This window comes from Wasmannia auropunctata, unplaced genomic scaffold (genome assembly GCF_000956235.1).
Source record: "Wasmannia auropunctata unplaced genomic scaffold, wasmannia.A_1.0 LD336111.1, whole genome shotgun sequence".
Lineage (NCBI taxonomy): Eukaryota > Metazoa > Arthropoda > Insecta > Hymenoptera > Formicidae > Wasmannia > Wasmannia auropunctata.
The window spans coordinates 2,129,330-2,156,274 of record NW_012026779.1 but is presented as its reverse complement, the minus strand read 5'-3'; the positions used below and the strand labels follow the sequence as shown (position 1 = coordinate 2,156,274).

Below are 26,945 nucleotides of genomic sequence, written 5' to 3'. Positions count from 1 at the left end.
TCAGAATGTCATGTCCGACACCATGACAGCACACCGCAAGCGGGGCCACGGGTATCCGAGGCAGCTGCTGATTTGTGATAAATGGAATCCGGGGAACGCGACAGGAGTGGGAATAGTATGCCCGTCGGGTCGTCCCGCTAATTACGGGGTGGCCTCGAATAAATTACAACCGAAAACGCCAACTCGTTTGTACACCGCCGCATTATAATTCCGCAGCGTCGTTCTCGCCGCGGCCGGGGAAACGATAATCCAAGGAGCACGAGCGAGGACCTCCTCTACATCCTCTCCGCTTGGTCGAGAAAAGGCGAGCGGGCTATAGCTCGACCTTTCGGCATGCATGTGTATGTCGCGTGTGTTCGTGTACGGAATATGCGAGGTATTTTATTTCCCAATATCTGCGCGGGATGTTTCATCGTCGGATGTTTCAATTCCGGACTCTCACCGCGACCGATCTCCCTCGACCCGACAAATTGAATCGAGCGGAACGCCGACAAGATCGTCGAAGGTCCAGTTTCTCCTTCCACCGCGCAGCTGAAATGATTTTTTTTTTCAGGAGCGTTAGGAGACAAATTGAAGCACGATAGGTATCTAGAATTTTAGGCCTTATAGTTTAGTTAGTTTTTCACGCTTCGAAAGAAGATTTATCCGGCGAAAGAAATCTCGGGAAGATTTGTAGCTTGGAAAGTTCAAGTAAAGTACGATTCCGAGGCGGAAGCAATCGCCCGCGTTTTTTTTTTCAGAACGATAATAAAAGTCGAGAAATAAAGAGCGGGACCTCGTTGGCGAGTCAACGAGATCCATTTACAAGGATTAACTCCGCGAAATTGGACCTCTTTAGACGTTATACAGCTCGCGTCGGAATAATAAAGCTCCGGCATTATTCCGTTTCCGAATGCGTTTTCACTCTCTCCCGCGGGAGAGAGGGGGAGGGAGAGAGAGAGAGAGAGAGAGAGAGAGAGAGAGAGAGAGGAAAAAAGGGGGCGAGCGTCTCTATCTGCGCGAGCACCGGCTTTTATCCGGCTCGCCCTGATCCCCCGAGTATACCCGACGCCGACTCTCGATTACAACTTTTTATTGCATTTCCATTTCATCTCTCGCCCAGCCGAGCAAGGAGTGGAAACTCTCGCGAGCGACCGGGCACCGGAGTGAGATTGAAACGAATGCGTTTTAAACGCGATTATTGCGCCAAGTCTCGGACAAACTCGAGGGGGGAAGGGAAGAGAAGCGGACGTTCGTGATATACGTCTGCGACGCGCGTCATGTCACGAAAATGTTGCAACAGTAATTTTAACCAACGCGAGGTTACTTTTACAAGTAGCTATCTTCAATAATCAAAAAGTGCAATTGCAAAATGCGTAGACGCAGTTAGTAACATCTAATCGAGATAAAGCAGCGGTGATTCATGGCGCAATAGCGTAGGATTTTAATTCCGATTTACGCATTACACCGGCATCGTTTTGTATTCCTCCTGTTAGTATCTCGCATCGTGAAAATAATGAGAACGCACGATCGATGGTTCAGACGTTTCAGACGGCCGTACGCCTTCGCATCTCCGAGATAATAAAAGCGCAGAGGCGGAACACCCGCCGCACATCGCGTCGCTATTATTTATTGAGTTAATCTTGGACAAACACACACATGTACACAGGCACACGTACGAATTCTTTTTCTCGTTCTTTACCTCTCGTCTGTCTCTCCCTCTCCCGCCCCGCGGCACGCGATAGACGTGTATACGAGGAGCACCGTGCACCAGAAAGTTCCTACGCAACCGGAAGCCACGATGAGATAGCGCTAAGGGCAATTTGTCGGAGCGAAAGATATAACGCGGGTATTCCACCTCTCCGCGGGGCGAATCGGACGGCCGAACACACGCACTCTTCGATGCGCACGCGTGATTCCGCTGAACAATGTTGCGGGAGCCGCTACGACATGATTGATGAAACATATCTCACGGCGGAAGGACTCGGATCGTGAAATCCGAGGGCTAGAACAATTCTTGGATGCATGCAGAGGAAAAAAAATACCGCTCGCCAACCGATATAAATCGAGCATACATTGAGACCGAGAGGCTTTTTATTATTATATTATTCTTTTATTTTTACTCAATGTTTTATATATATAATTTTTGTCCTCGTCCGTCAAGTAGATAAAGAAGAAATAAATGTCAGGATGTGACAATACGTCAACAACCGAAGCCACGTCCGCGCACCCAGCAGCTACCCTCCTGTCAATGTCTCCTTTTTTTCGACGTGTATCCGAGATAATTCGGGGATGCGTAAATCCCGCTATTTACCGCGATAAACGGGGCGTAAGCGATATTTGCAAGAGAAAGAAAAAAGTGGAGGGAGAGAGAAAGAGGGCAGGGCAGATGGAACGACGGCAGAGACAACGAAACAGTAGCGGCGTGTAAGCAGCGGCGAGAATCTCTGGCTGCTCTGCCTGCCTCAGCTCTCTTTGTCTCTCTTTTTGTCTCTCTCTCTCTCTCTCTCTCTCTCTCTCTCTCTCTTTCCCTCGTTCTTTCTATCTACCTCTGGAGGCGGTCCAAGAAGGTTTTAGAGAGCATTCAGGGTGCATTTAGCCATCGCCCGAGCGAGGACTGTCGCGCAACCGAATGTCGGCCACCCGTGGCGATCGACGGGGGCGTGAAATCGGTCGCCTCTTTAAACGCGAGGTGACACCCGCGGGGCGATTATGCGACGACGACAACGACGACAGGGGCACACCGATGAAAATAGAGTGCGGCGCCCTTTCAGACACGGTCAAGCGTGCCGAGCGCGAGAGTGCAGCGCGTGAGATATTGCGACGGGGCAGGCACCTCGATCTGAATCCGAAACCCGGTGATGGCAGCGTCGACTATGCGACGCGTTAACCCGAACAAAACGTCGCACCCCTCGTTCATCGAGACAAGCGACGGTGTATTTTAATATCAACTATGGAGAAATTCATTAATTTAATGTAGGTCACGTCGTGGGTGATTTAGCGGAAATGCCCGGGAGTAAATTAAATGGCAGTAAGTCGAGAGGAAGAGAGAGAAAGAGAGAAAAAGAGAGGCATCGGAAGAAACGTACGCTACGTACAGAGATGTTTGCTATTATAAGATCGCGCGCAGAATCTTGTAGAGGTTGAAATTCTATCCTGCGGAGCAATTTTAGTTTCGAATTTATGACAAGTCCGACAGACTCGCCTCTTGCTCGAGCGGAGTTTAAACACTGCGCAAGTACGAAGGAAGGATGACTCCAATTTCTTAAAGGAGTCTGCGCTGGCAATCGAGACGAGCGGAATCGAAGGGGGCGTGTGTTATTAACGTGGAGCACATACGGTATCCGCGACGCGCGTATTCTCGATCCCCGCGGCCGGCAGCCCGTTTACCACGGTCGGCGAAAAATGCGTCGCCGATAAGCATCCGGCGCCGTGCGACGGATAAAAAGAAGAGGGGCCCGTCTATAATAACACAGTGTCTATCTGAAATCCCCGAGTCGAACCGTCGCGCGCGCGGCGCGGGCAAATAACCGCGCGCGTCGCGCACAATCACGATGCCCGCGCGCTCAGGTATTGCCATTACCGTGCCCGTGGGATTATTTACGGTTACCATAACTCCCAGGGCCCCGTCGCGCTTAAGATCTTAAGAGGCCCCGTGCACATACGCACGCGGACGGACGCAAGTGGAAAAAGCACGTGTAACCACGAACGATTTATTCACGCCAGCTGGCTCGGGACTTTCCTCCGCGCGCGAAGGACGCGCGAGAATCTCGCGTTGACGAAATTACATTACAGCTAATCATCATTAGCGGCGCGATTTTTTTACGATGTTAATCTCTGAAATATTAGTTACCTCTCAATCTTGTTAACACTGTAATCTCCCAATGCCTATAATTTTTTTTCTTTTTAATTATTGTACAATGCAATATAAAAAAATGTTCTGCAACTACCGTACACTACAGTGGTATTCTGGAAGATTGGAGTCGAGAATTAATCGAAAATTCTAATATGAAAACCGTAGTCACAGAAACATATTTTAAACATATAGTCGATTATTCTTGCAGACTGATAGCCAACGTTTTATATGTGAGAGATAGATAATAATAATCACGTTTGGTATTTCTTACCCTTAGTACTCATCGCAACTGCATCTCGAGACGCAATGAGAAATATGAGAACTCATGGGTACTGCCTTCACGCGCGCTCGAGTCTCGACCATGTGAATGACAACAACGTGACCTTGTGTATACAACGCGTCAGATCGAGCTGTACGGATGCCAATCAATTTGTTGCCGCCACGAAATAATTAACGTATAAGATAAATGTCAAATTTTATATTCTATTTATTAGAAATTGTAAGGTGAATTGGCCATTATCGCATTAAATTAAACAGTTTGTTTGACGCATAAAATTTACCTTATTTTGATCGAGAAAATATTCATGCAAATTAATTAATTATTGTTATATGTTACTAAATGTTTATGACCTGGAGGAATTATATGTGATTTTAATAACTCGATAAAATTAAATCATTAAAAAATGCGGCTCAATTTTTTAATTTATTGAAATCATACGATTTCACTTTTACGTGGAACGTAGAAAATTTCGAAACGGTAATAAAATCAATAAATAAATTTTAATATATTTCCATCACGCAATTCATAAAGATAAACTGGGCTACCCAAACTTAAATTTAATACATAAAAATAATTCTTCTTAAGTAGAGTAATTAATAAATTATTCAAATTTTTAATACGAAAAATAATTAAGTAATTTGTAACATGTAATAGTTAATATTTATCATTAATAATTTATTTACAAAGCTTAGATGATTTTTCTAATATCAAGGGCAAAATCAGCAAATCAGTAAAAATCGATATCATTTGGTCTGTGAAAATCAATATAACATGTAGAATTTTATATAAAGAAGAGATCTCGATTTTTATTATTCTCTAGAATAATATTAGTAAATTATTGTACGGATTGCGAGACATACTGCACACTATACTGTATATATCGTACACAGTAATTTCCATAAAAATATACCGCCAGTCGCTCATTATCCGAGGAGGAATTGCGCGCGTAAACGCCGACGCCGCGACGCGTCTTTTGTACATCGTCCTATGCACGTCAAACGGAGAAGATCCGCATACATAATGTATACGTGTAGTGTAATATCGTTAACACGTTAGTCCGCTATTCCGCGTAGTGGAGACGCATTTCCGTCGTTTCGGTGACAATCTGATTCTCCGTTCGCTATATACGCGCCCGAGAACCGTGGCGAGAAGCCGAAGCTGGATAGAGGCACGGGACGGAGGAAATAATGCGACCGCTAATTATCGTGCGAGGATCCTCTCGGACGTGTAAGGCGGGCAGATCGCGGTAGACGAACGCGGGTTGTACGAGCTGTCCGCGTTGAAAGAGAAGCGTCGAGAGGAGGAAACGAGTTCGGAGCGCGCGGACGGAGGGAGGGCACGTCGTGTAACGCCTCGCGATTCCCAGCATCTAGAATCGGGTTCTTTAATAATTAAGGTGCCTCGTACGCGGCGAGACCGCCGCCGTCGACGTGGACGGTAAAAACGGAAGTTCTCTTCTATATACGACGTTCCCAGACTTGCCAAGAACTCGATCGATACTTTGGTAAAGGTGAATTCCGTTGCGGCACTTCGTGACATTATAACGCGATTGGCACATCATGACGATGTACGCGGCGCAACGGTACCTCACAAATGAAACCCCTGAAGAGTCGCGGGACAAATATAGAAGAATAATATTTGATAAAGTGCGACTTTATCTTTTTTCTTCTCATCTCTCCTCCCTCCTCTCGCACGTCGCCCGTGCCATCGTTCTTTCACAAAGTTTCCAAAGGATGCATCATCGTTGTATATGAACGTATGCTAATGCCTAAACGCACGAAAGCTTAAAGAGTGCACGCGTAACGCTAATGTGCTCTGGACTGGCCGTATTAACGACTCGCGTATTAACGACCTCGCTAGATGCATTACAATGTCGAGGGCAGGGAAACTAATTAAGAACGCACGGGGATTCCGGAAAGAAGCGAACTCGCACGGTAGCGGCGCGCATGTTATCAGTTAAACGAGTATTAAATGCAAGAAAATTTAACGTTACTCACACGCTACTGTGATTATCAACGGCATTAGCGTGAAGTTATTATGTGATGGCTTTATTACAAATTTCCAACATCAAGAAATAGATTGGCATAATGCATCACGAAAATAATTACGATAACAGCATCAAACATTTGTCTAAATTAATATTTCCGGTGTCATATTTGCGGTATCAATGAAAAAAAATCGAATCAAATATCGGCAAAAAATCCCGAGGCCGCGTAATTAGGAATTGAATGAGCCTCACGTACTCGCGTCAATTGCATGCATTTAGCCGTACCTCTGGTGAATCGAAACGTCTTGCGTGCACCACGTGCTGCGAATGCATCGGTATGTTACGTGCGCGAGAGCGTGACCGAAGGAATAGGCAGGACGCGCCTTATTGTTAGATTATCACAATGTAACGTTCTCGCACGAACAGGATCTACGGTAAAACCGGGCGCGGTGCTTCCGCGTGGTCTCCCGGAAAAGTAAAAAAATTGCGCAACGACATTTCTATAATGGAGAAAAAAGAAAAGTCGCGTGTGGCGAGTGCATTCACCGGCGTAGTGATTCAAAATATAATGTTACAATTGCGCTACATGCGAATTAGCGCAATTAGCGTTCACGGCGTCTATGATGAAACCGAAACGGGTAACCGTGAATTTCATAGTAGAAAAAAAGAGCATCAACTCGCGCAGAAATGCAATTATAACTTTAAGATAGAAACACAAAGACTTTAAGCGTCGTCTACAATGCGATTTAAGACTTAAGGTTTAAGAAAATTGACCAATTATAACCGATTATTCATCTCACATGAGAAGAATAATCAATTGGTCAATTTTCTTAAATCTTAAGTCTTTATTGTAGACGCCGCTTTACGTAGATGATACATTCCCTGCTCTTTCGGAAAAGCATTGCGACGGGAACCGAAATATCTGATAAAAAATATACCGCAAGAAGTGCACACGGCAACGTAGTATATATAGTTGCAGCGACGCGAAAGGATGTAAGGGAACGGTTGAGGGGGACAGCACGCAGTACCATGGACTTCACCATCTTTCAAAAGAATTTAATATATAGAATCGTTTTTATGGCAGCGATTCGATACTTTCAAGTTGCTGCCGCCGTTTTCTCCTGCGTGGAATGAGGAAACGCGCGCCCGAGAGACAGACAGAGAAAAAGAGAGGGACAATAGAAGTTACGTTGGATGGATATGAAAAAAGGAGTGGGACAGGCGATCCTCGAGTATCTACGTATCCAGCTCAACGCGCTGCCAACAACCCGAGGAATCGCAGCCGCCGCCGCCGCCGCTGCCGCTGCCACCGTCGGTTGGTATCATTAAAACGTAATCACTGCTGTTCGCTAACCCCGGTGATGCTAATTTGTACGTTAATTAATGCCGAGTACCATTGTGCTCGCTTATGCCTACAGAAGCGATTATTTAGCGCGTTGCCAGCTAGCGTTAGAGACTAGCAGGCGCATTCGTCCGCTCGCTCGCTCGCTCGCTCACTCGCTCGCTCGTCGATCAACGCGCTCGCGCTTCCTGTTTTCTATCTGAAACGATTACGGCGCGCCGTTTCTCGAGCGAGGTCGGTTCAATGTGTTCCCGCCATCATCGGCCGCCGTGAAATCCTGGTTATCGAGGACGCAAACACGTGTACATCGCGTCGCGTCACGTCGCGTCGCGAAAGAGGCGCACGGTCGCGTCGGAGATTTTTTTCTCTCCTCAATCAAACTGTAGAACAAAATGTAGAAATCTTAACTCTTTCAGATCTCAATATACTTCTCGCGCGTTACGTTATACCTCTGTAGAATTAAATCTCGCCTTTTTCTCGCGATCAAAATAGGATGAGCGGAATTTACGGTCGTTGAGAATGTTCTTATGGCACATTATGGCAAAGGCAAGTAAGTGGTAGAAATCAGTTATCGAATATTCTTGCAACGCGATTGTACATCCAGACTGCTCTGTACAAAGCTGAGAAGAAAAATTCTTCGTGCTCCGAAGCGCGCGACGCGATCCATTCTGTCGCGTTCATAATTATAAAGCTATTACGGGGGATCGGACGCATTGTCTAGTGCGAGACGAGAGAGAACAGCCGGTATCCTACTATCCTTCCCGGAGTGCCGAAGTGCTCTTCTCGTAGAGGTGCTCGAACGAGGCGTGCGCGCGCGCGCGCGTTTATAGTTGCGGCCCGGACACGTTCGTTGTTTCCTCCCGAGGCACTCTCCGCCTGTGCCTTCGCTCTCTCTCTCTCTCTACCTCTCAGATGTTCTTCATTATCGAACGCTAAACGGCCGCTTCCCACGACAATGGGCTCCCTCGGTTACTTCTTTTCAAATTCCTTTTGTTCCTAGCGGCCACAATGATTCCCCTCTGCCTCGAGAGGAACTCGGTGCGAGAAGGAGACGCGACCGTTGCTTCTGGATATTTACGGGGCCACCGAGAGATTCGTCGTCGTATCCAGGCCATCCGGATAATTGGCGTATTCGCGAAAGCGCAAGCTGGTTTACACGCTGATCGCGAGTGCAATTACGGCGACAATAAAGCATTAACTCACGGCACAAGTGCGCTCTTCAGGATGCTCGACGAAACGCTCGTGCTTCCTAATAATGGTGTGTGAAAAAAAAAGATGTGCTTTCAGAGAACAGTGGCATATGCCAACTGAATTGGTTTAAGCTAAACGCGACGCTTGTAATTCAATCCTGAATTACTCGGCAAGTGTATCGGACGAAAATTGTGTTGGATTATAGGGCTAAGTTTCCGTCTTTATGCGTCGTGACAGCGCGCAAATCCCTTTTTATCAGATAGCAATCGCAAAAGTCGATTTCAGATCGTACAGAATCCACCGAGAGATCGGCACACCCCTCCCCGATCGACGATATCGGTCAGCTGCTCTCTCATGTATTCTTTGTGCCGCAGGCTGACGGTGCAATTTCGACCCCACCTCCCGTAGCCGTCGAGGCGAGTTTTTTAGCGAATTTAATATTTATACCGAATGACTGATGACTATAATAAAGAAACGGGGTCGTATTGTTCGAAACATTTTTGTCATTGATCGATACGACGCTCCGCTCCGCGTTTCGACTGGCTGCTGGGAAGAAATGCTTTCACGTGTGTACTCCCGCGGACCCCTAACGCCGATAGACGAACCGTATGTCGGATATATCCAGCGATCATTTTCAGATCCGAAAGTCAAAGGAGGAAAGCTATCGCACGCGGCTATCGTGCGAGAGATGCTTCGAGGAGCGCTCCATTTTCTTCCTTCGATTTTCAATTTCAAAAGGATCTTTTACAAATTACTCAGCTCAACACAAAGCTCAAACTCGAGCGGCCGTTCAGCAGTCGAAACAAACGTGGGATTCGAGGACACGATAAATTGAGACTATATAACAAACGAGGACGGATCGGTTTATGAGAAAATTATCACGAAGGCCGGAGAGATGGTGGTGGTATATCGCTTAACGCACGCAGTTTAAAACACTTTCGAACATTCGTGCTGAAAAGCCGATGATGTATGATGCGGTGTTTTTTAAGGGGGCCCGAGCGCGCCGAATACCTGCCGACTTCCACCGCGCCGTCCGTTATACACCGTGATCTCGATGTTTCGGTCGGGACGAAATGTGTTACTCGATCCGCGTGAAATCTCGATTGTTCCATCGCCGAGGAGGCGTTTGTACTTGCGGTCGGGCAAGACAAAGTCATTTCCACCTTGCTGCAGAAGGGAAGAATCGAATCTCGTAGCGACGACGTGCAGGGTATACGGGGCCAATCATTAACGAATCATTATCGTTCCGCTCTGGCTCCGGGGTCTGAACCGAGCTCTCGAAACAAAACCATTAATGATTTCTATTTGTATTCGTCCGTTTCGCTCGTTTCGTGAGAAGGAGGAGGAGGAGGAGAAGGAGGCGGCGGGAGAGGGAGGGGGAGAAGAGAGGGCCTCAGGTCCCGGGACCAAGTCCCCAGTGAATTATGTGAGAAGTTAGCTTATTTTCGTTAAGCCGAACTCCCGCGGCGCGAACAAATCGTCCTTCGCTGCCGCTTCTCGAGACTTCGTGGGCTTTGTTTCTCCTGTTGTTCGCCCTTTAGCTTTCCGTGCGATATCGCTTTCTCGCACGCTCGTTTTAAACTGGCGCGAGGGGATATCGCGCGTCGAGTCAACCTTTCGCCAACACTTCTCACCTGTCCACGTGTCATCGTCTACATCAAGAGCTATCCAACGAGATTCCTCAAACAATTGAGACTCGTAGATCATCTATTAATTATGGATGTGTTAATCATATCGATTTATCGGGGTAGCTTTATATTTTTCATCGCACATTACTGAGATACATTTACTTTTCGACAAGATTAAATATCGAGAAATAACGTACGAGAGATATCATGTCACGATTTCATTTTGGTCTATCGTCTCCCAGCCATTCCCGGCCGAAAACAAATTTAACGACCGACACTGTTCGCGCTTTGCATCCCAATAGAGTGGTAGGGAAGGTAAGACGGAGACGAGACGGCGACGTGGTGGATAGACAGGGAGCAGAGAGCGCAGAATGAAGTAAAGTAGGAAGAGATGCGGAGAGGAGCGAAGGAGAGAGCGGGGTGGAAGCGAGAGAGGAAGAGAGCGTGTTGCGTTTCGCGCGCATATATTTCGTTTTCTGTTGTTGCCTGAGAAAACAGACGGTCGGGCCATGGCCGACCATCGGCCCGTCAAAGTAGGGCCCTCCTCGTTCTCTTCCTTACACGTATCCCGGACCCGCCGCAGAGCCCTTCCTTCTCTTCCTCAAAGCCGAGCAATCGCTTCTCTCATCCTCCCTTGCCGCTCGTCTTGAGGCTCGGCGAGCTCTCTCTCCTCTCGTTATTTATTAGCAATCGCGGGGAGTGATGCGCCTAAACCAATATCATCAGAGGCGCCGCGCTCGATGTTGGCTGCCCGTTGCGAACGATGACGGTGGTAATGACGATGACGGCGATCGTACGGGCACGGCGTCGGTACGATTTCCCCCCTCCCCCCCTCGCGGGATATCGCGGCACGTAGACACATACGGCTGGTGTATATCAGGCGCGCGTATCATCTGTGAAAACATCCCTGCTAATTGGCGCCCAATATTTATTGTAATTTCAAACACGTGAGCTCGCGCCGGGACCGCCTCCGTCGAGCGCCTCTCTCTCTCTCTCTTTCTCTCCCGTATAGGAGCCAGGTTCCCTGCCCGGTGCCCGGGCGTTTTACGACCTCGTTGAACCGTGGATTTATTTCTCCTCAATAGGCGATCCGCATCGCGGACTCCGAACGCGATGAAATTCGTTTGCAGACCTCTCGTTAACCCTCCGATGCCATTTTCCTCTTACGTCAAATCTCATATTTAGAATGACAACGGAATGCTATAAACGCGATAATCGTTGATGTAATGACGTGCAAGATATTTTCAGCTTGCGATGGATCGACATCACGCTAAGGGAATTGATATCTCATGCGAGATCGTGTTCGCGACATGAAAGTACAATGTTAGAGATTTTGATACATGCAGCGCGCGCGAAAGCGTGCGTGGAAGTATCCGATAGCTCGCGCGCGAGAGAAGATATCACACAGTACCATCACTACTCTCCGTGTTCCAATTTACATCAAATCAGGAAGACAAGCTGAGAGAAGAACTCGGGAGCGCAAGAGTTGCCCACATAGAGAGACAGGCCGAACGTAGCGCGCGGGATTCTCCCTTTCTTTGTCCCTCTTTCTCTCTCTCTTTCTCTCTTTCTCTCTCTCACCCTCTCTCTGAATATACCTGGATGTAACCTCGGAGGCACTGACAGAAAGCGACCCGCCCACAAAAGTAATCTCGCCCTCGAGTCGAGAGAGAAAGAGAAAAAGCCACACCTGATTCATCAGCGAGGAATAAATCGAAAGACGAGAGAGCCAAAAACAAAACGATTCACCCACCGCGTATATAGTTCCCGCTCTTTTCTTATCCTCTCCCCCCCTCCCCTCCTTTCGCCCTTTGCGTATACCTGTAACTCTCTGTCTCGCATCTACCTCCCCTTCCCACGTGGTCCACCTCGGTAATTCCGAAATGATGCATCCCGGGACCGTTTCCTGCGCGCGTCTAATGCGCCACGAGGAAACGAACGGACCCACGTGTGTAGGTGTATAGCTTCGCCCGTCTCCCTCGCGCTTCCTCTCTCTCTCACTTCCTCTCGATCGAGGTTCGGCCAGGTACGCCCCGGCTATCCGTATATAAATTACCTTTTTAATTTCCCGCCAAGACAAATGATTTAATTTATTCTATCAATTATCGATGGAGCGAGGCGCGGCGGCGCGAGGACGGGTGGGATCCGATAGGCGGGAGGTGGACTTGTTTGGTTTTCATTTCGATTCGTCGATATCTGATCGGCAGTGAATCTCTTTCGCCCGTGTCCCTCGATCGGCGATCTCGCTCGTTCTCTGTCTCTCTTTCTCTCCCTCTCGTTATCCTCCGATGCAGCGGGGGGAGGAAGTCCAGTCTTTCTTCTTTTCATTCTCTACGCTACTATGCTGCGTATACACCGAACGGCAGCCGCAGCAACGGCTTCTTGTTTGCCCGAAGCAGCCTCGTTCGATCGACCTGTGGCACCCTCGTTCCCTCCCGCCACTTGTCCGGACCTTTCGTCGCGAAGCGATGGAACAACCTCTCGGCCTCGTCCGGCCGATGAAACGTCTATTAACATGAGGAACGATCGATGATTCGGAACGAAAAAAAGCGTGTCCTCGCCTCGCCGTCTCTCGTCGGGATCGGATCCCAGTTCTCAAATCGATCTCGCGCGGCGCGAAGGTACAGATGAAAAACGAAAAAAAAAAAAAAAACATTTCGCGTCCGATGCGTCCGAGAACGGTAAACCGCGCGCACTCGTGCGCGCGCTCTCGTTGCACACATCGCGGCGCGATATGCGGCGGGGAAAACGAGATTCGACAAGGAAACTTCTCTCGCGGCCAGGCCAGGGAGGAGACGATCGAAGCGTAGGGTACACGTCCGAAACTGAAACGGCCATTAGGTACCGAATCGACCGGATGATGTATGCGCGTGTATGTACGTACATACAGTGTACGCGCAGCCGATAAAAGCAATGGCGAAAAAAGGGGAAAGGCGGCGCATACACATAGGTGCGCGGAAGACTCCAGGCCAGATGAGTAGATACGCATGCAACGCGCGAATTATGAGTGCCGAGCCGATAAAATCGGGAACGAGCGCGCGCGAGCGCGTTACAATACGCCTGGACAAAAGCCGATATGAGGGGGGGGGGGAAGCCGCGTCGCGGCTGAGACATATGTTTCCACGGGTAGACGCGGCCGAGACTGCTCTCGGAACCGGTTCGACGTGTATCCTGGGCTCTCTCTTTCTCCCGGGCTAGGTCAGTTATTCAAAAACTGAAATATCGCCTCATTAACGGCGGCGGCTCGTTTGCGAACTTTCTTAAGGAACTGGAATACATATGTGGTCGCGTCGCGTCGCGCCGCGCCGCACCGCGCGTCGTCCTCGACGTCGTCACGCCGCCACGGGTTCACCGGAAGCAGAATGTCGATCGCGAGATCGGTCGACATTCGCCGAAATCAACCAACTTCCCGAAACATTTGACGCGTGTCCACATGGATGTGACGTACAATTTTTTTTTTATCATGTGTTCGAGTATAAAGATTGAAAGATTTGTAAAGTTAAAATTATTCCGGGCTGTAACAGTGTCGTCTTGAATATTACTCTTGTCGGTTCGTAGCGAGAGCACAATTAATCTTGAACGTCTTGTGAAATGCCGCGCGATATGCTCAAGTTATATCTGCGTACACAGCGAGAAATGAAAACGAGAAAAAAGGGGCAGATGGTAGGGCCAGCCTAGAGTACCGCGGCGGTCAAGGGAGAAGAAGAGAAGAATGAGAGTAAGCAACGAAATATCCACGCCGACAAAACTGCTTCTCTCGAGCGACGACGGATGGATGGTCGGATGGACGGACGGACGGACGGACGAAACGGAATTCTCCCGCTCTCCTATTTCTGCGTCCGCTTTCTTTAGCTCGCTCTCATATCCGAAATTGGCCGAGCAGAAGAGATTCCCGTAATACATCGCGTATATAAAATCCCCCCAACATGCAGGATCAAGTTTATACAATGCTGATATTTCCGCGGGCAACGGTTGTCTAAACTCCTCTAGCGGCGTGAGATACGATCGAGTCAACGAGGAGCCGGCTGTACGTTCATATATATATATTGTACGTGTGGTTACGGACGAAACCGCGTATTAAGTTAACGGCAACACACTCGGATGCGTTTAAACGTGCGCGCGCGCATGCTCCATCGTCGTACGGTTCTTCTCGCATCTCGCGGGAGTTCGGGTATCTATCATCTGTCGATAGATAAATAATTCAGCGGGATATTACACGCGAGGCTCGCAGGTGTTTAAGTTACGATCGTTTTCTGGCGGTACAACGTAGCCGGTACTCCCGCCACGGGGACGCCTGTGATTTATCTTGCGGCCCGTTTTCGAGTATAGGTACCCCCCTCCCCCCGAATAGGTACCCCAGATTACGCCTGAGACTCTTCTGCGATTAATCATCATTCCGCCGCGATTAAAGGCCCAATTAAGTCCCGTTTTTGCAAGTCTGATTGTCCCACGTATCCGCCCGGCGTATCGTACACCTCCTCCTCCCGAGCACGCACAGCGCTCGGTTAGCTAGTCTAGGCCGGCTCTTATCTCGCGCGATGTGCGCGAATTAAAATGTACTTTATGGCCTGTGTCAGGCGATAATAATCGCCCGAGACACCGGCGGCGCGAGAGGAGCTTCGCCGCCCCCGCCGCTTGTCTTCTCGCGAGGCGCATTCCCGATATTGTGTGCGCCCGCGCAGAGCGAACACTCGGCGTTTCGGATCGTCAGCAGCGGGGGATTAAAAAGAAATCGGCGCGGCGCGTTCTTATCGCGATCGAACGTGCGATCGCAAGGCACATCGGAAAACGTAAAGTTAGTAATTGAAGCAATTTCAACGGCCTACGGCCCATAACTTTTCTCGCAAAACGTCACGATCGTGCACAATCATCCTATAATTTATTCGCGGCGCGATGCGGCCCGATCGCTCGCTTCTTGTCGGGGATCGACGTCGCGATATATATGTATATATATCATATACGTTACTGTAAACGCCATTAGAGATTAAATCGTCTAATGGACTCGGGTTTTTTTTTTTTCATTCGATCGATGAACGGCATTTTCGATTTCGCGAACGCTCTCTCAAGAAGTTTGACAATTAAACCGAACCGAACGACGCCCGCGATCGTTTTCTCCGCTTTTGCCGGATAGCTCTGCCCCGCGAAGACGCCATAACGAGCGACGTTGATAAATAGCAAACGCTTTCGAGAGCCAGAATCCCGCGTAATTACATGCCTATGCTCGCTCGTGGATGCACTCGCCGTGCGCAACAGTCAAGATTCTCAGCGTCCGAACAGATCGTTTTGTTCGATTCTCGATCGAGAATTATCCTCGACTATTCTTGAGATACTAACATCGATTCTCGATACGATAACCATTATGAATTAGCCAATAACCCGAAATTAAGCTGTTTTCTTCTTTTTTATAAACGTACGGTTTATATAATCTCCGAAACATAACACATACCTTCACTCTCTCAGGTTGAGTTATTAAAATGTTTTTTTTAACTCCGTGTCATTCAGTGCTGCATCCGCTCTAATTAATTGACGCTCATCGCGATTCGTTAGCGCTCGTCGAGCCCCCCTTCGTCAAAGCGACAAATATGACGAGCACCTGCAGCCTGCGGAATCGTCACCGACGCGATCGACGAACCGATCGGATATGCCGGAGCAGATAACGCGATATCCACGCCACTGCGAGCACGACGTGGTCGGATGTATCAATGTCAAGCGCTAATAACACCTCGGCTGCTCGTTCGCGGGCCCCCGAACTGTGCAGTGTAACAACAACGGCTGGCAGCTAATTCCGAACAATGATATAATTACATATTATTCGGCGTTATCTCGAGTATATACGCGCGGCGTGCACGGTGAGCGAATTAAAAAAAAGAGTGCGCGTTACACGACGACCGCGTTAGGCACGGCCGACGATGAGAAGTAATCCGCTGGAAAACGTAAATTAAGACGAAACTTTTTTCTCGTCGAGCGTATTAAAAACTTTCCGGCGCGGTCGCACGACCGCGCAAGAAATCCTTTGCACCGTTCACGTACGATCGCCGATGATGATTAAAAATTAGGCTTAGCTTAAGTGGCAAAAAGAGAGATGATCTAACAATCGTTGGTCGGTACTTTGAAGAGAGCCCGATCGCAATTAGAAGCTTAAACAGCAAAAAAGATAAACTGGATCGAAGTAGCCGAGAGTGGATCGCCATTCGCCTCTTTTTCGGTCATCGTCGGAGAGAGGTCGTAGACCGAATCGGTTCGGTATTCTTTGCATGCTGTTATGCTTGGGCTGGGAGTGTGTATGCACGGGAGGAGGGCGCCCCTCCCCTTTCGTCGATCTCGTCGAGATCGCCTAGATCGCGGAGAGAAAGAGAGAGAGAGGAAGGAAGATGGAATCGGATGATTCACTCCACGAGATTACACCAGAAATGGCGTGCCGGGGTCTCGGAGCCGGTTTCCTTCGCCGGGCTCCCCGAGATCGCGATGCCGTGTTAATGAAAGGGCAATTTCGACTGATGCCAAAAACGATTCGAACTCGGAGTCGCGGGCTGTCGAATGCATATTTCTGCTGGAACTTAATGGCCGGGCAAACTCGTTGATTTAGAATAAATATCCTTGCTTATACGCGATATCGCGAGATCGCAAAAACGTATCCGCGATCCGCGATAACAATCGCGTACATTACCGCGCTCGTATATTTTAGAAACGTACCTAACACGCGATCGACCGTTTTTTCTCCCACCCAGAAGATCCATCCGACCTTTCAACGACGAAACCTCAAAACGGAACTGTATAACGCAAATCGCGCAACTCAGATAATAGATCACCATCCAATCTACGTCCGTGCGTAACGATCGATAATAGTTATTGGCGGTTATCCCGCCTTCCTTCTCTCTCTCTCTCTCTCTCTCTCTCTCTCTCTCTCTCTCTCTCTCTCTCTCTCTCTCTCTCTCTCTCTCTCTTTCGTCTGCATCGTCAGCAACAACTATGAAGATTATCAAGAAGAACCTAGAGGCACTAACTTCGCCACGGATTCTCGCGTAACTTGCTCGATCGATATTTCCCAGTTACGCGGTATTTATCCCGTAAGCCTACATTCGTAACCGTGTGCGAAAGGGAAAAGCGCGTAAATTCGCGATCGCCGGAAGACGTGCACAGAAACGAGAGAGAAAGAGAGAGAGAGAGAAAGAACTAAAGACGACGGGCCCCACGGAGGGAAGAAGAAGCGGAATACCAAGGAGGAGAGGTGGCATGCGTGCATCACGCGAGCGGACCGCACGCGTGTAAAGATGGCTCCTCGCCTCGCCCGCTCAGCCGACAAACCGGCAAACGCCGGTCGAGTTGGCTGACTGGGCTGACTGGGCTGACGACTCGCAGCTTGGGCACCCTTCAAGGGTATATCACAGGGGCTATCAGGCGTCCATGTACGTAAGATCGACTCGACATCGAGTGTAGGGATCATTACTATAGGAGCAGCTACCCGAGAGCCCGATTTTGATTGACGCGCGACGTTGCGCCAAACTCGACGGCACGCGAGCCAAACAGACAGAGAGTTTCGCTCGAGTTTGCTGCTGCCTCCGCCGATCGACACCGATTTTCGCCTCGGCAAAGTCGCAAACAATCGCGGCTTCGACGCGCCATGCATCCGTGCCATAGTACGCGGCACCGAGGCCGTATCCTTTCATAACACTCTTATCCACGATCGTAACAAACGAAGAAAGTAAATCACGTTAATTACAGGCCGCTACGATGCTAATCGCGACGTTTGCGCAATCGATCCGAATAAAGCATATAGCTCGGGACGAGCGTACGAGTTCTAACAACGACTTGATTTCTCTTAAACGCCCAAGTTCTAACTGCTACCTAGCTTCTCAGGTGGTCTCGTGCGTCGTTTAATTACCGTGTGTAACGAGTTGGAGTGGCTAGCGTGCACACGAAGGCGCCCCTCCCCCCTCTCTCTCTCACGCGCGCGCGCGCGAAAGGGGTGCGATATGCTCGCTGACGTCGTCCACGAATCACTCGAAATTACCGAGTATCGTTGTGACAGGCCGCCTCGCGAAAGGCGGAAAGGGCGCCTTTCGTGCAGTTTGCATACAGCCGCTCGACTACCGTCGACGAAAACTTGAAATTCGTTTGGACTATACGACATTCCGACGTGAGACGACGACGACGATTATAATGCCACTACGATATTTCCAGGTGACGCATAATTGTGGCAATTACGCAACGCCGTCGGCCAACACGTGACATTTTTTGCAGATTAAGAAGCTCTTTTGCATCGCACATATACCTTACGCAATTCTGCGCTTACAAGAAAAAATATATAATTAGCATATAATTATCTAGTTGAAATACATTTGCAGCTACAATTAATAATAATAATAACTCGATGATCGCGTAGCGCGTATCTCGTCGGAATGTTTTATAAAATGTTTCCTATATCATTTCCGGCCAATCAATCATTCGTAAATTATAGGTATCATACGGATATTTTATATCGTGCGAATCGAAATGCGATAAACTCGGTATTTTTCAACATTCGAAATGATCAGGTAAGGCAAAGGTAATCTAGACAAGCAGTTTACCTTTTCACTGAATAGCATCGTAAATAAATAAATAACGATATCGTGAAGATAATAACTCGGTCTAGGTATGTAAACAAACACAAAGAGAGAGAGAGAGAGAGAGAGAGAAAGAGAAGTACAGAATAAAAAGAGGCAGAAGAAACTTAATCGTCTAATGCGAATCTCCGCTATCGGATATGAGCGATTACGATAATAGGAAAGCAATATAGCCGAGGTAGAATTCGTACTGACCCTCTCGGATCGATTCCGTTAAATCTGCGGCCGCATAAAATTGTTGCCGTAAAGGATTTACGGACCCCGAGCGCGCCGGTAGCACGACACGTCCACGACGAGAGCCCGGCTACTATCGAGGCACGGCTTACTCGACGTGAACACGCGATTGCATGTACAAACGCGGGATTCTTAAACGTGTCTCCCGAGGGAGATGGTTAAGAGCCGGCCCGCGTCGAATGTTTTCCCGTAATGCGAGACACGATACCGTAAGAAATCCATAAGACAATATCGATTGATGGAGAAAGGAAATGCTTTATCGCGCGATCTATATTTATTACCGATTTCACGTAAGCCTCTTTCTCTTTTCGAGGTCTCTCAATCCGTCCCATCCCGTTTATAATGAAATACGTCCTGATGCAAAGAGAAGAGATTTTCACACACTAGAATTTTTTTTCAAAAGAAATTTCCTGAACTGTCAAATTAATCGCTCTATCCGCTTGAATTATTTGTGAATTTATGTGTTCGCATTATTGCTACGTGTAATGAATATTCGCGTACTCCGCTTGACAGGAGCGATTCAAATCTGGGGTAACGATAAAAACAGAGAAGGATTAAGGACCCCTGTTTCGCTCGGTGAATTGTTGCTGGGTTTCACCGGCCTATCGGGCGAGTGAGAAAGATGCGCTCTTGGGGATAGTTCTTTACGAGGGTGGCGGCGTCGCAACAAGGGGAAAGGACGAAATGGGACTCGTGTGTACCTCTGCCACAATCAGCTGTTTTAATGTGGGTCACTGGCTCGCGCAGAAACAATCGATTTTGGCTCCTGCGATGCGATGCGGGGGCCAATGTTAAAAGTATGTAACGCAATTCGTTTTCGAACGACCAAACATTTTAGCCGCCAATCTTACCGCGCGCGTCTGTCTCGAGGATTGATTTGCGCGTCGAAAAGGAAAATCTTGCTCTTTTAAGGTAAAAAAAATTCCTCTACGCTACGAGGATCGAATGCGTAGCCTGCATTTGATCGTTAGGTCAATGTATGCCAAAATTATTATTCAAAAGTTCTACATACAATTTGATTCAAGAAGGTAATTGAATTTGCATATCTATATCTCTTTGATCTAATAATCTAAGTACAGAATAAAATAAAAACGTTCAAAAATATCGATATTACTAAAATTATATATAATGTATACACAATTTTAATTTCGGTTTTGAAATATATATATAAATCAAATGGTAGATTCTGCAAAAAAAATCGATTTGTCTTGTAAATAATATAAAAAACGACGGGAGAAATTAGCTCCTGCAGTTCGATCGAACCGTATCCATCGGCCCATCGTGATTGGCGAAAATACACGTTAACGGCGCGGCAGGAAATACAAAATACCAGCGCCGTATCGACGCAACAGTCGCGTATTTAACGCCCTAAATTGGGAGCCTTTCTCAGGTTCCGTCGAGCGCACGGCACGATAGAAGAACGCATCGGGGAACGCCGAAAGGGAAATGCGGAACGGGAGCCTGGCGCCATTGCGATACAATACGAGGCCCCGATGACTTGCATTTGTATCTCGCCATCAAGAGGCCCCGTGATTATAGCCATGGGCCCGCTCGCATCCTGCTCTCTCTCCCGGCTCTCCTCTCCTTTCTGGACGTATCGTACACGGGTTCCCATCGTCCTCGAGAAACGATCTCGTCTTGCCGCATGCAGACGGCCGGCAGACGATGCAGATCGCGATAATAATATTGTGACTTTATCGTTGCACGCGCAGCCAACACATACTCTTCTCTCCTTGCCTGGATGCAAATTAATGCCCTACCTTAATTACTTCGAACTCACGCAATTAAAATACGTATAGCGTTTCGATCAGACGCAATTCGTCGAGTGACCTATTGAAAGAGTGACAACTAAATGTTTTGCATTGAATTTAGACAAGATATGATATAACACGTGTATTCTCAACTTCATAAGTTTTGTAAGAAAAAGAAGAAGAAATAAAAGATGCGGATATCTTCCGCTGCTACATCGGTCGGCCATCTTTGAAAGCGTTATAGAAGCGGAGCAGCAGCGTCAAAAAGGGGGAAAAGTACGGAGAAACAACGAGAGAAAGAGCGGTAAGGTGGGTGGGTTGGCGGGTAGCTCGGTTTTAATCCTTCTTGTTTGTCTTTGCATTAATTATCCAGAATTAAGAACGCTGGCCGGTCGCGGCGCCGCGCGCAGCCGGATTACTGGCTTTATTATTACTTGTTGCAGATTATTAATTACCGAGAATTACGAGCGAAGCGCGGGGAGTAGGCGCTGGGTGGTGATGGCGGACGGTGCCGTGGATGGGGCGGAGAGGAGGGACGAGATGCTGGGAAGAAAGGCACCCCTCTCAGATTTGTGTTTTCAATTAATTTCCGTAAATTAAGAACGATTGTAAGAAGAGATTAGTGACCGCTGGCCGTGTGCCTCGAGGACTGCGAGGATTCCATAAATGGAGAAGACCGCTCCGCGCGCTCCGGTTTTCTCTTCGAAAGAGTGGCGTCGAGTAATTAAACAACTCGATAAACAACTGCAGTCCACAGCTGTTAAACTGACAAATAAACGAATAAATGAATAAATGAACGATACCGATGTATACATACCGTGACTATACAGGTATCATTAAATATCATAGCTCGGATACGAGCTCCGAAATAGCCAATAACGACCGGCATCCGGATACGTTATGATGCACTCGAGTTTTCCAATCGGGGTGGAACAGTTCCCGCTTTTTTTTTTTATCAATAAAAAAGCCAGAGCGCGGCTGTGTTTCGTTAGTGTATATTATAAAGTTCAAGGCTTATCCGCCTCGCGGTTTTCATCGATTGGAGTTGCCTGAATTATTCTCACGATACTGACGCACAGTAGCGGCGTACGCGCGGACTTCGTTTTCGGTTATGGGATTAATCGACAAGCAGATTTAATGGAGAGACACGCGCGCGCATGCACGCACGCACGCATTCGCTCATACACGTCGTGGGTGAGTCTAGCTACGAGCGCGTGTACGGCGGCAACATGCGCGTATATCTCGATGAAAAGTAATGCTAACAATGGGGTCATGCGAGCCTTTATAATATCACGCTGGCGGCCCAATTCCCTGCGCAGGATACGTAACGGGGAAAAAAGGCCGAGAGGCCTGCCAGCTGCTGTAAACGATACAATTACCAGATAGATGTTCGTATACAGAGAGAACGAAGGAGAAAAAGAGACAGAGAGAAAAGAAGTAGGGGGAAGAGGAGATGATCATTCTCCACTCGGCGTCGCTGTAGCAAAAGAATCGAGCGATCCCTTTTCGAGACGTCCGTCCGTCAAATAATATCGCGACGCTTCCCGAGAGCGCATAGCCGCGGAGAGAGAGCACAGTCGCGTTCATACGAGGACTTTACCGAGCCCTATTTGTGTATTCGTGCAGTTAACACGAGCGCATAGATATTAAAAGCTTACGTAGCCTATAACCACGCATCGGCGCACGGCAACAACCAGGAGCTGGGAGGAGCGAGCAGAGGAAATAAATATTAATAACGGCTTTCTGTTGCTATCTCTTTCTCTCTCACGCTCTCTATGTCTCTTTCTCTCTCAGGCTCTCTCTCTTTCTCTCTCTCTCTCCCCTCACTTCTCTCTTCATTGGTTCTATTCTCTGTATAACCCTCCTTTCTCTCTCTCTCTCTCTCTCTCTCTCTCTCTCTCTCTCTCTCTCTCTCTCTCTCTCTCTCTTTCCCCCTTGCCACCTCTCTCCTCTGTGTCTCTCGCTCTCTCACAATATGTCTGTGCATTGTTAGGGCCATTACGGGAGCCAATTAATCTATGCACAATTTTATAATTAAACGGCTAATAGCGCATAGAATTATAGTCCAGGGCCGCGCGCACTCCCACGTATTTCCAACTAGCTGTTGTTATATCAAGTATACTCTGAACGCTACGTTCGAAGGAAAGAAGGAAGAATGAAGAAAAATCAGACGCGTTGTCCCTTTTCCCTGCGTATGTCCTCCTCCCTGCTTTTTTCCCTTTTTTTCTCTTTGTCTCCTAGACGCGACCTCTTTTCGCGAATTTCCAATTAGAGACTCGATTCTGAAGAGGTAGTTTGCGAGGCGAGGCGATCGTTCGTTCGTTCGTTCGTCCGACCGAGTTAGGTAAATTAATTAATATAATTGACTCGCGTCTCGTTAGCTGCGCGCAATGCGGCCGCGTTATTATTTTCTTGCCGATTATCGTAGGGCCCGCATCGACTTATATGCATGATATACGACGCGCGCAATTATTGCAGTCGATTACTTTTCAGCTTGTAACAGGAATATATCTGTCGGCGTTCTCAGATCAGATAGCGACCACCCCGTCTTGGGATTCGCGTCTTGAGGACGTGCTCGAACGACGGCGTCTACGGAGAGGAAGTCTCTCGCGATAAGAAATAAACGCGGCATTTAAAAATACACCGTGCCGCAGTAACGATTCACGCATTGTGCGTTCGTTATACGGAACGTCGTCCCGACACGCGTGTCTCCCGCGACTGGCTCTCGCTTGCGGAACGAGCTCTCTCTCTCTCTCTCTCTCTCTCTCTCTCTCTCTCTCTCTCTCTCTCTCTCTGCCTCCCTCTCCCTCTCCCTCTTTCTCACGCGGTGTTATAATAATTTCGCATTCGTCGTTGTCGCCTGCATACCTCGCTTTTTAATGCTATTACGGCCCGCGAGCACGAAATACGGCGCGTCCGGCGCAATCGGTTCTGTATCTACGGGCCGTCCGGACGGAACAACGCACCCGGCGCCGCGCTGTAAACCGCAAGAAAAATCCCCCTGAATTATTGGTGCGGTTCTGGGCGCATGCTGTTGCATCGGTCCGATAGAAACGGCGGCGCGGGGGGTCGACGTGCAGTCGCTCTCTACGTAGATGTGCAAGTGCATGCGCGCGCGTATTACATCGTTCGTCCGCGTGCGGGTGTGTGGTTTAGTTCGTCGTAGATGTGGCACGGCCGTGTGTACCCGTTGCCGCCGCTACCGTTGCCGTGTATTATCAGAATGTAACGATGTCAACGTTACACGCGCGATCGGACCGCACAGAACGATCGTATCGTAGTCTCTTGATCATCCTGTTTTTCACAATCGCCGTTTCGCTTTTCTACAATCTCGTTTCTCCGCAGATCGGAGTTGTTGAAAGGCCGGTGGAAATAATGTCCGAGTATTTTGAGAACAAACTAAAGAGCTAAGAGCCTGATTGCCTGCTTCATTTTTGCAATCATCACAACGCGATGAACATAACGCGAATATTTCTGAACATATATGGTCAATATTATTATAATAACAAGTCGTGTTCTAATATTGATGCGTGACAATTCAGAGGAAGAATTTCAAAATCGTAAGACGGAATTATTTAAAAAAATAACAGCAATTCTTCGTTCTCTAGATCGTACTACTATTCGTAAAGGAAGAAACATAAAAATTATCTTAATGAATAGAGATAACAGAATGTCGAGGAAACTGCCGAGTTTTTTTTTTTTAATCGAGCTACAACTCGAACTTGATATCACGAGAACGAGCAATCTAACGGGACGATAAAACATGCTCTGGAAAGACGAGACCCGCACGAGCCGACGGCTCGCGGAACTCTGTTCTGTGACTGCGACTCCGGATTATTTGGATCCCTGCGATCCCTACGAGCTTCCTCCTTCTACCTCTCGCGCTCGCTCTCTCCTTCTGGCTATCTCTCTAGCTCTTTCACTCCGTCCCTCGGGATATCCCTCGGTTCCCTCTCGCTCGGTCCCTCTCTCTCCGTGTCGCGTTGAATCCGTTTCCGTTGTGACTGCCGCTGCGCATCGCACGCTGAACAAGTATTGCCCGTTTACCGCGCGATTCCCGGCCCGCCGCGAACCTCGTGTATGTGACAATTAAATATAGCGAGTGATTAATTTGTCAAAAATATATCGAGCGAAATTGTCAAGCTTATCGACCAGAAATAAAATATTGAGGGATGGGACGATCCGGATTGATAGACGACATCGAGAGGACAACACTTTCTCTGACGACCTTAAATCCCCTCGTTCCGTTTACCATTCCGTTTCGTCTGTCGTCTACCTCGTGGGTGGGGTGCCGAGAGAGCTTGTACAACCAGGCTCTCTTCCTCTCGCCCGGCATCCTCTCTTTCTCTCCCTATTCGGGGACGATTCATTCAGAGAAACTGCCGTGAAAGGGACACCTGTTGGCGCGGGAACTCGGTGACAATCCTAGAAACGAGGAGCACGTGCCACTGCCACACGACTCGGATATCTTAATTCTCTATTGTAGTACGATGCACCAAACAATTGTTTCATTTCGTGAGTATTATTTTACATGCAGATGCGATATGTCTCTCGTTTCGGGCGCGATCATTTTGAATGCAAATAAAATTACCCCCGAAATGGTATTCTTTCCAAATCGTAAAATGCAATTTCGTGAAGCAATTTCACGATGCATGAGGATCGCTCGTGAACTGCCTATACGAAAAGGCCCGAGGGTCACCGGGAGCTGTTTTCGACGATGATCAAGTCTTAAGGAGCGGTAGGTGGTGCACAATTAAAGTATTTTTTGGCGGACTGGTAGCGTGAAAGCCAAGCCAAGGTACGGGGCGAAGATAAAGTGCTGCCCAGCGGCGACACCATGCGTTATTAATGTATGCGAGAATCGTAGCTTCCGTTCGTAGAACGGCGCCCAAGAAAGCGCGTTGAGGCGCCCATGAGTATATGAGTGTTATTTCCGGAATCTTTTTCTTCCTCTTATCTCGTTATCGAAACACGGACTGGCATTAATTATGGCTAACAGTCGACAAACATCTGCTACTCGTCCCTGTTAAGTGGATATGGGATTTCTTTTCAGAAACATTTAAAATATGGTAACGGCACGATCGCCACGAGGCAACGTCAAAAAAAATTAGTTTCGTCAAAATTAAGTCACGATCTTTAAAAGGCCTGACTCTCTTCTTCTGCCCGAAATATTCTGCATATCAGTTGTCAGCTACGAATATAGACGAACGCAAGTTTTTTCTGATCTAGAAACGCGTATGTTCGCAAATTGCAGCGACCTAATTGACGAACGAGAATTAAACAGATAAGAGAATCCTGTCATCGCGTATATCCGAGCATCGTGGACGTACCTGGCCGTGGTGCAATCCCTGTAAAGAATGTCGAAATCTTTGCAGCTGAGCAGCTTGCACCGATTGACGCCGGGCTGGATGGCTCCGAGGCCGCGTAGGATCCTAACTTGCTCGACGTTACACACCAACGGCACGATATCCAGACGCTTGAGCTTCGTGTAGACTGTGTGGAGGCCGCCCACGAGGTGTTTGAGGAACAGCTCGAAGGCCTGTGGCAGACAGAGCATCGTGTCGCCGGCGATGATGAACGCGGCGACCTTTTGGCCACGGTAGTCGACCAACTTGCACTCGTTGGCGGTAGGATCGCTAGTACTAATCGGCGGTGGACTGTTGTAGGATCTTGGTGGCAGGACCGCGTGATGGGCTGCCATCAGCTCCAGTGGCGAGCCATGGTGTCCGCTCAGCATACCACCGAGCTGGCCCAGTAGTCCCAGTCCCGGCGGCGGCAGACCCGGCATACGAGGCACCATACCCGGCGGTGCCCCGGGGCCGCCCCCGGCCGACAACGGCGGCGGACTCAGAGGAAGGCCCTGGGGTGGTGAACCTCTCGTGGGTGATCCCGGTGTCGGCACACCGCGATGCTGCTGATGATCGCGGATCTGATCGCGCCCGTGCGACTGATGAGACGGCGGCGGTTGATGCTGACTGCCGTGTAGCTGTTGCTGCTGCTGCTGCTGGCTCTGCTGCGTCGACGGGCTGTGAGGATGTTTCGGACTGCCGGTTACGGGACTGGCACGGCTGCTGTGGTCGGAAGAGCTGTCCAT

The 26,945-nt window shown here is 48.5% G+C and overlaps 1 protein-coding gene across 1 annotated transcript; it reads right to left on the bottom strand.

Annotated features, from left to right (window-relative positions):
- Positions 1-275: 275 nt before the first annotated feature.
- On the bottom strand, positions 276-26,945 carry LOC105450437 (splicing factor, proline- and glutamine-rich-like). Its single transcript, XM_011690275.1, has 2 exons — positions 26,182-26,945; positions 276-531 (listed from the first exon to the last, which is right to left on the bottom strand). The coding sequence occupies exons 1-2, from the start codon at positions 26,943-26,945 to the stop codon at positions 276-278; spliced, it is 1,020 nt and encodes a 339-aa protein (XP_011688577.1).

Excerpts from the sequence above, each read along its gene's own strand:
- LOC105450437 (XM_011690275.1), bottom strand. The coding sequence starts at position 26,945 with ATGGACAGCTCTTCCGACCACAGCAGCCGTGCCAGTCCCGTAACCGGC. Across the intron at positions 532-26,181 it reads AGGGATTGCACCACGGCCAG|CTGCGCGGTGGAAGGAGAAA; the intron begins GTACGTCCACGA and ends AAATCATTTCAG.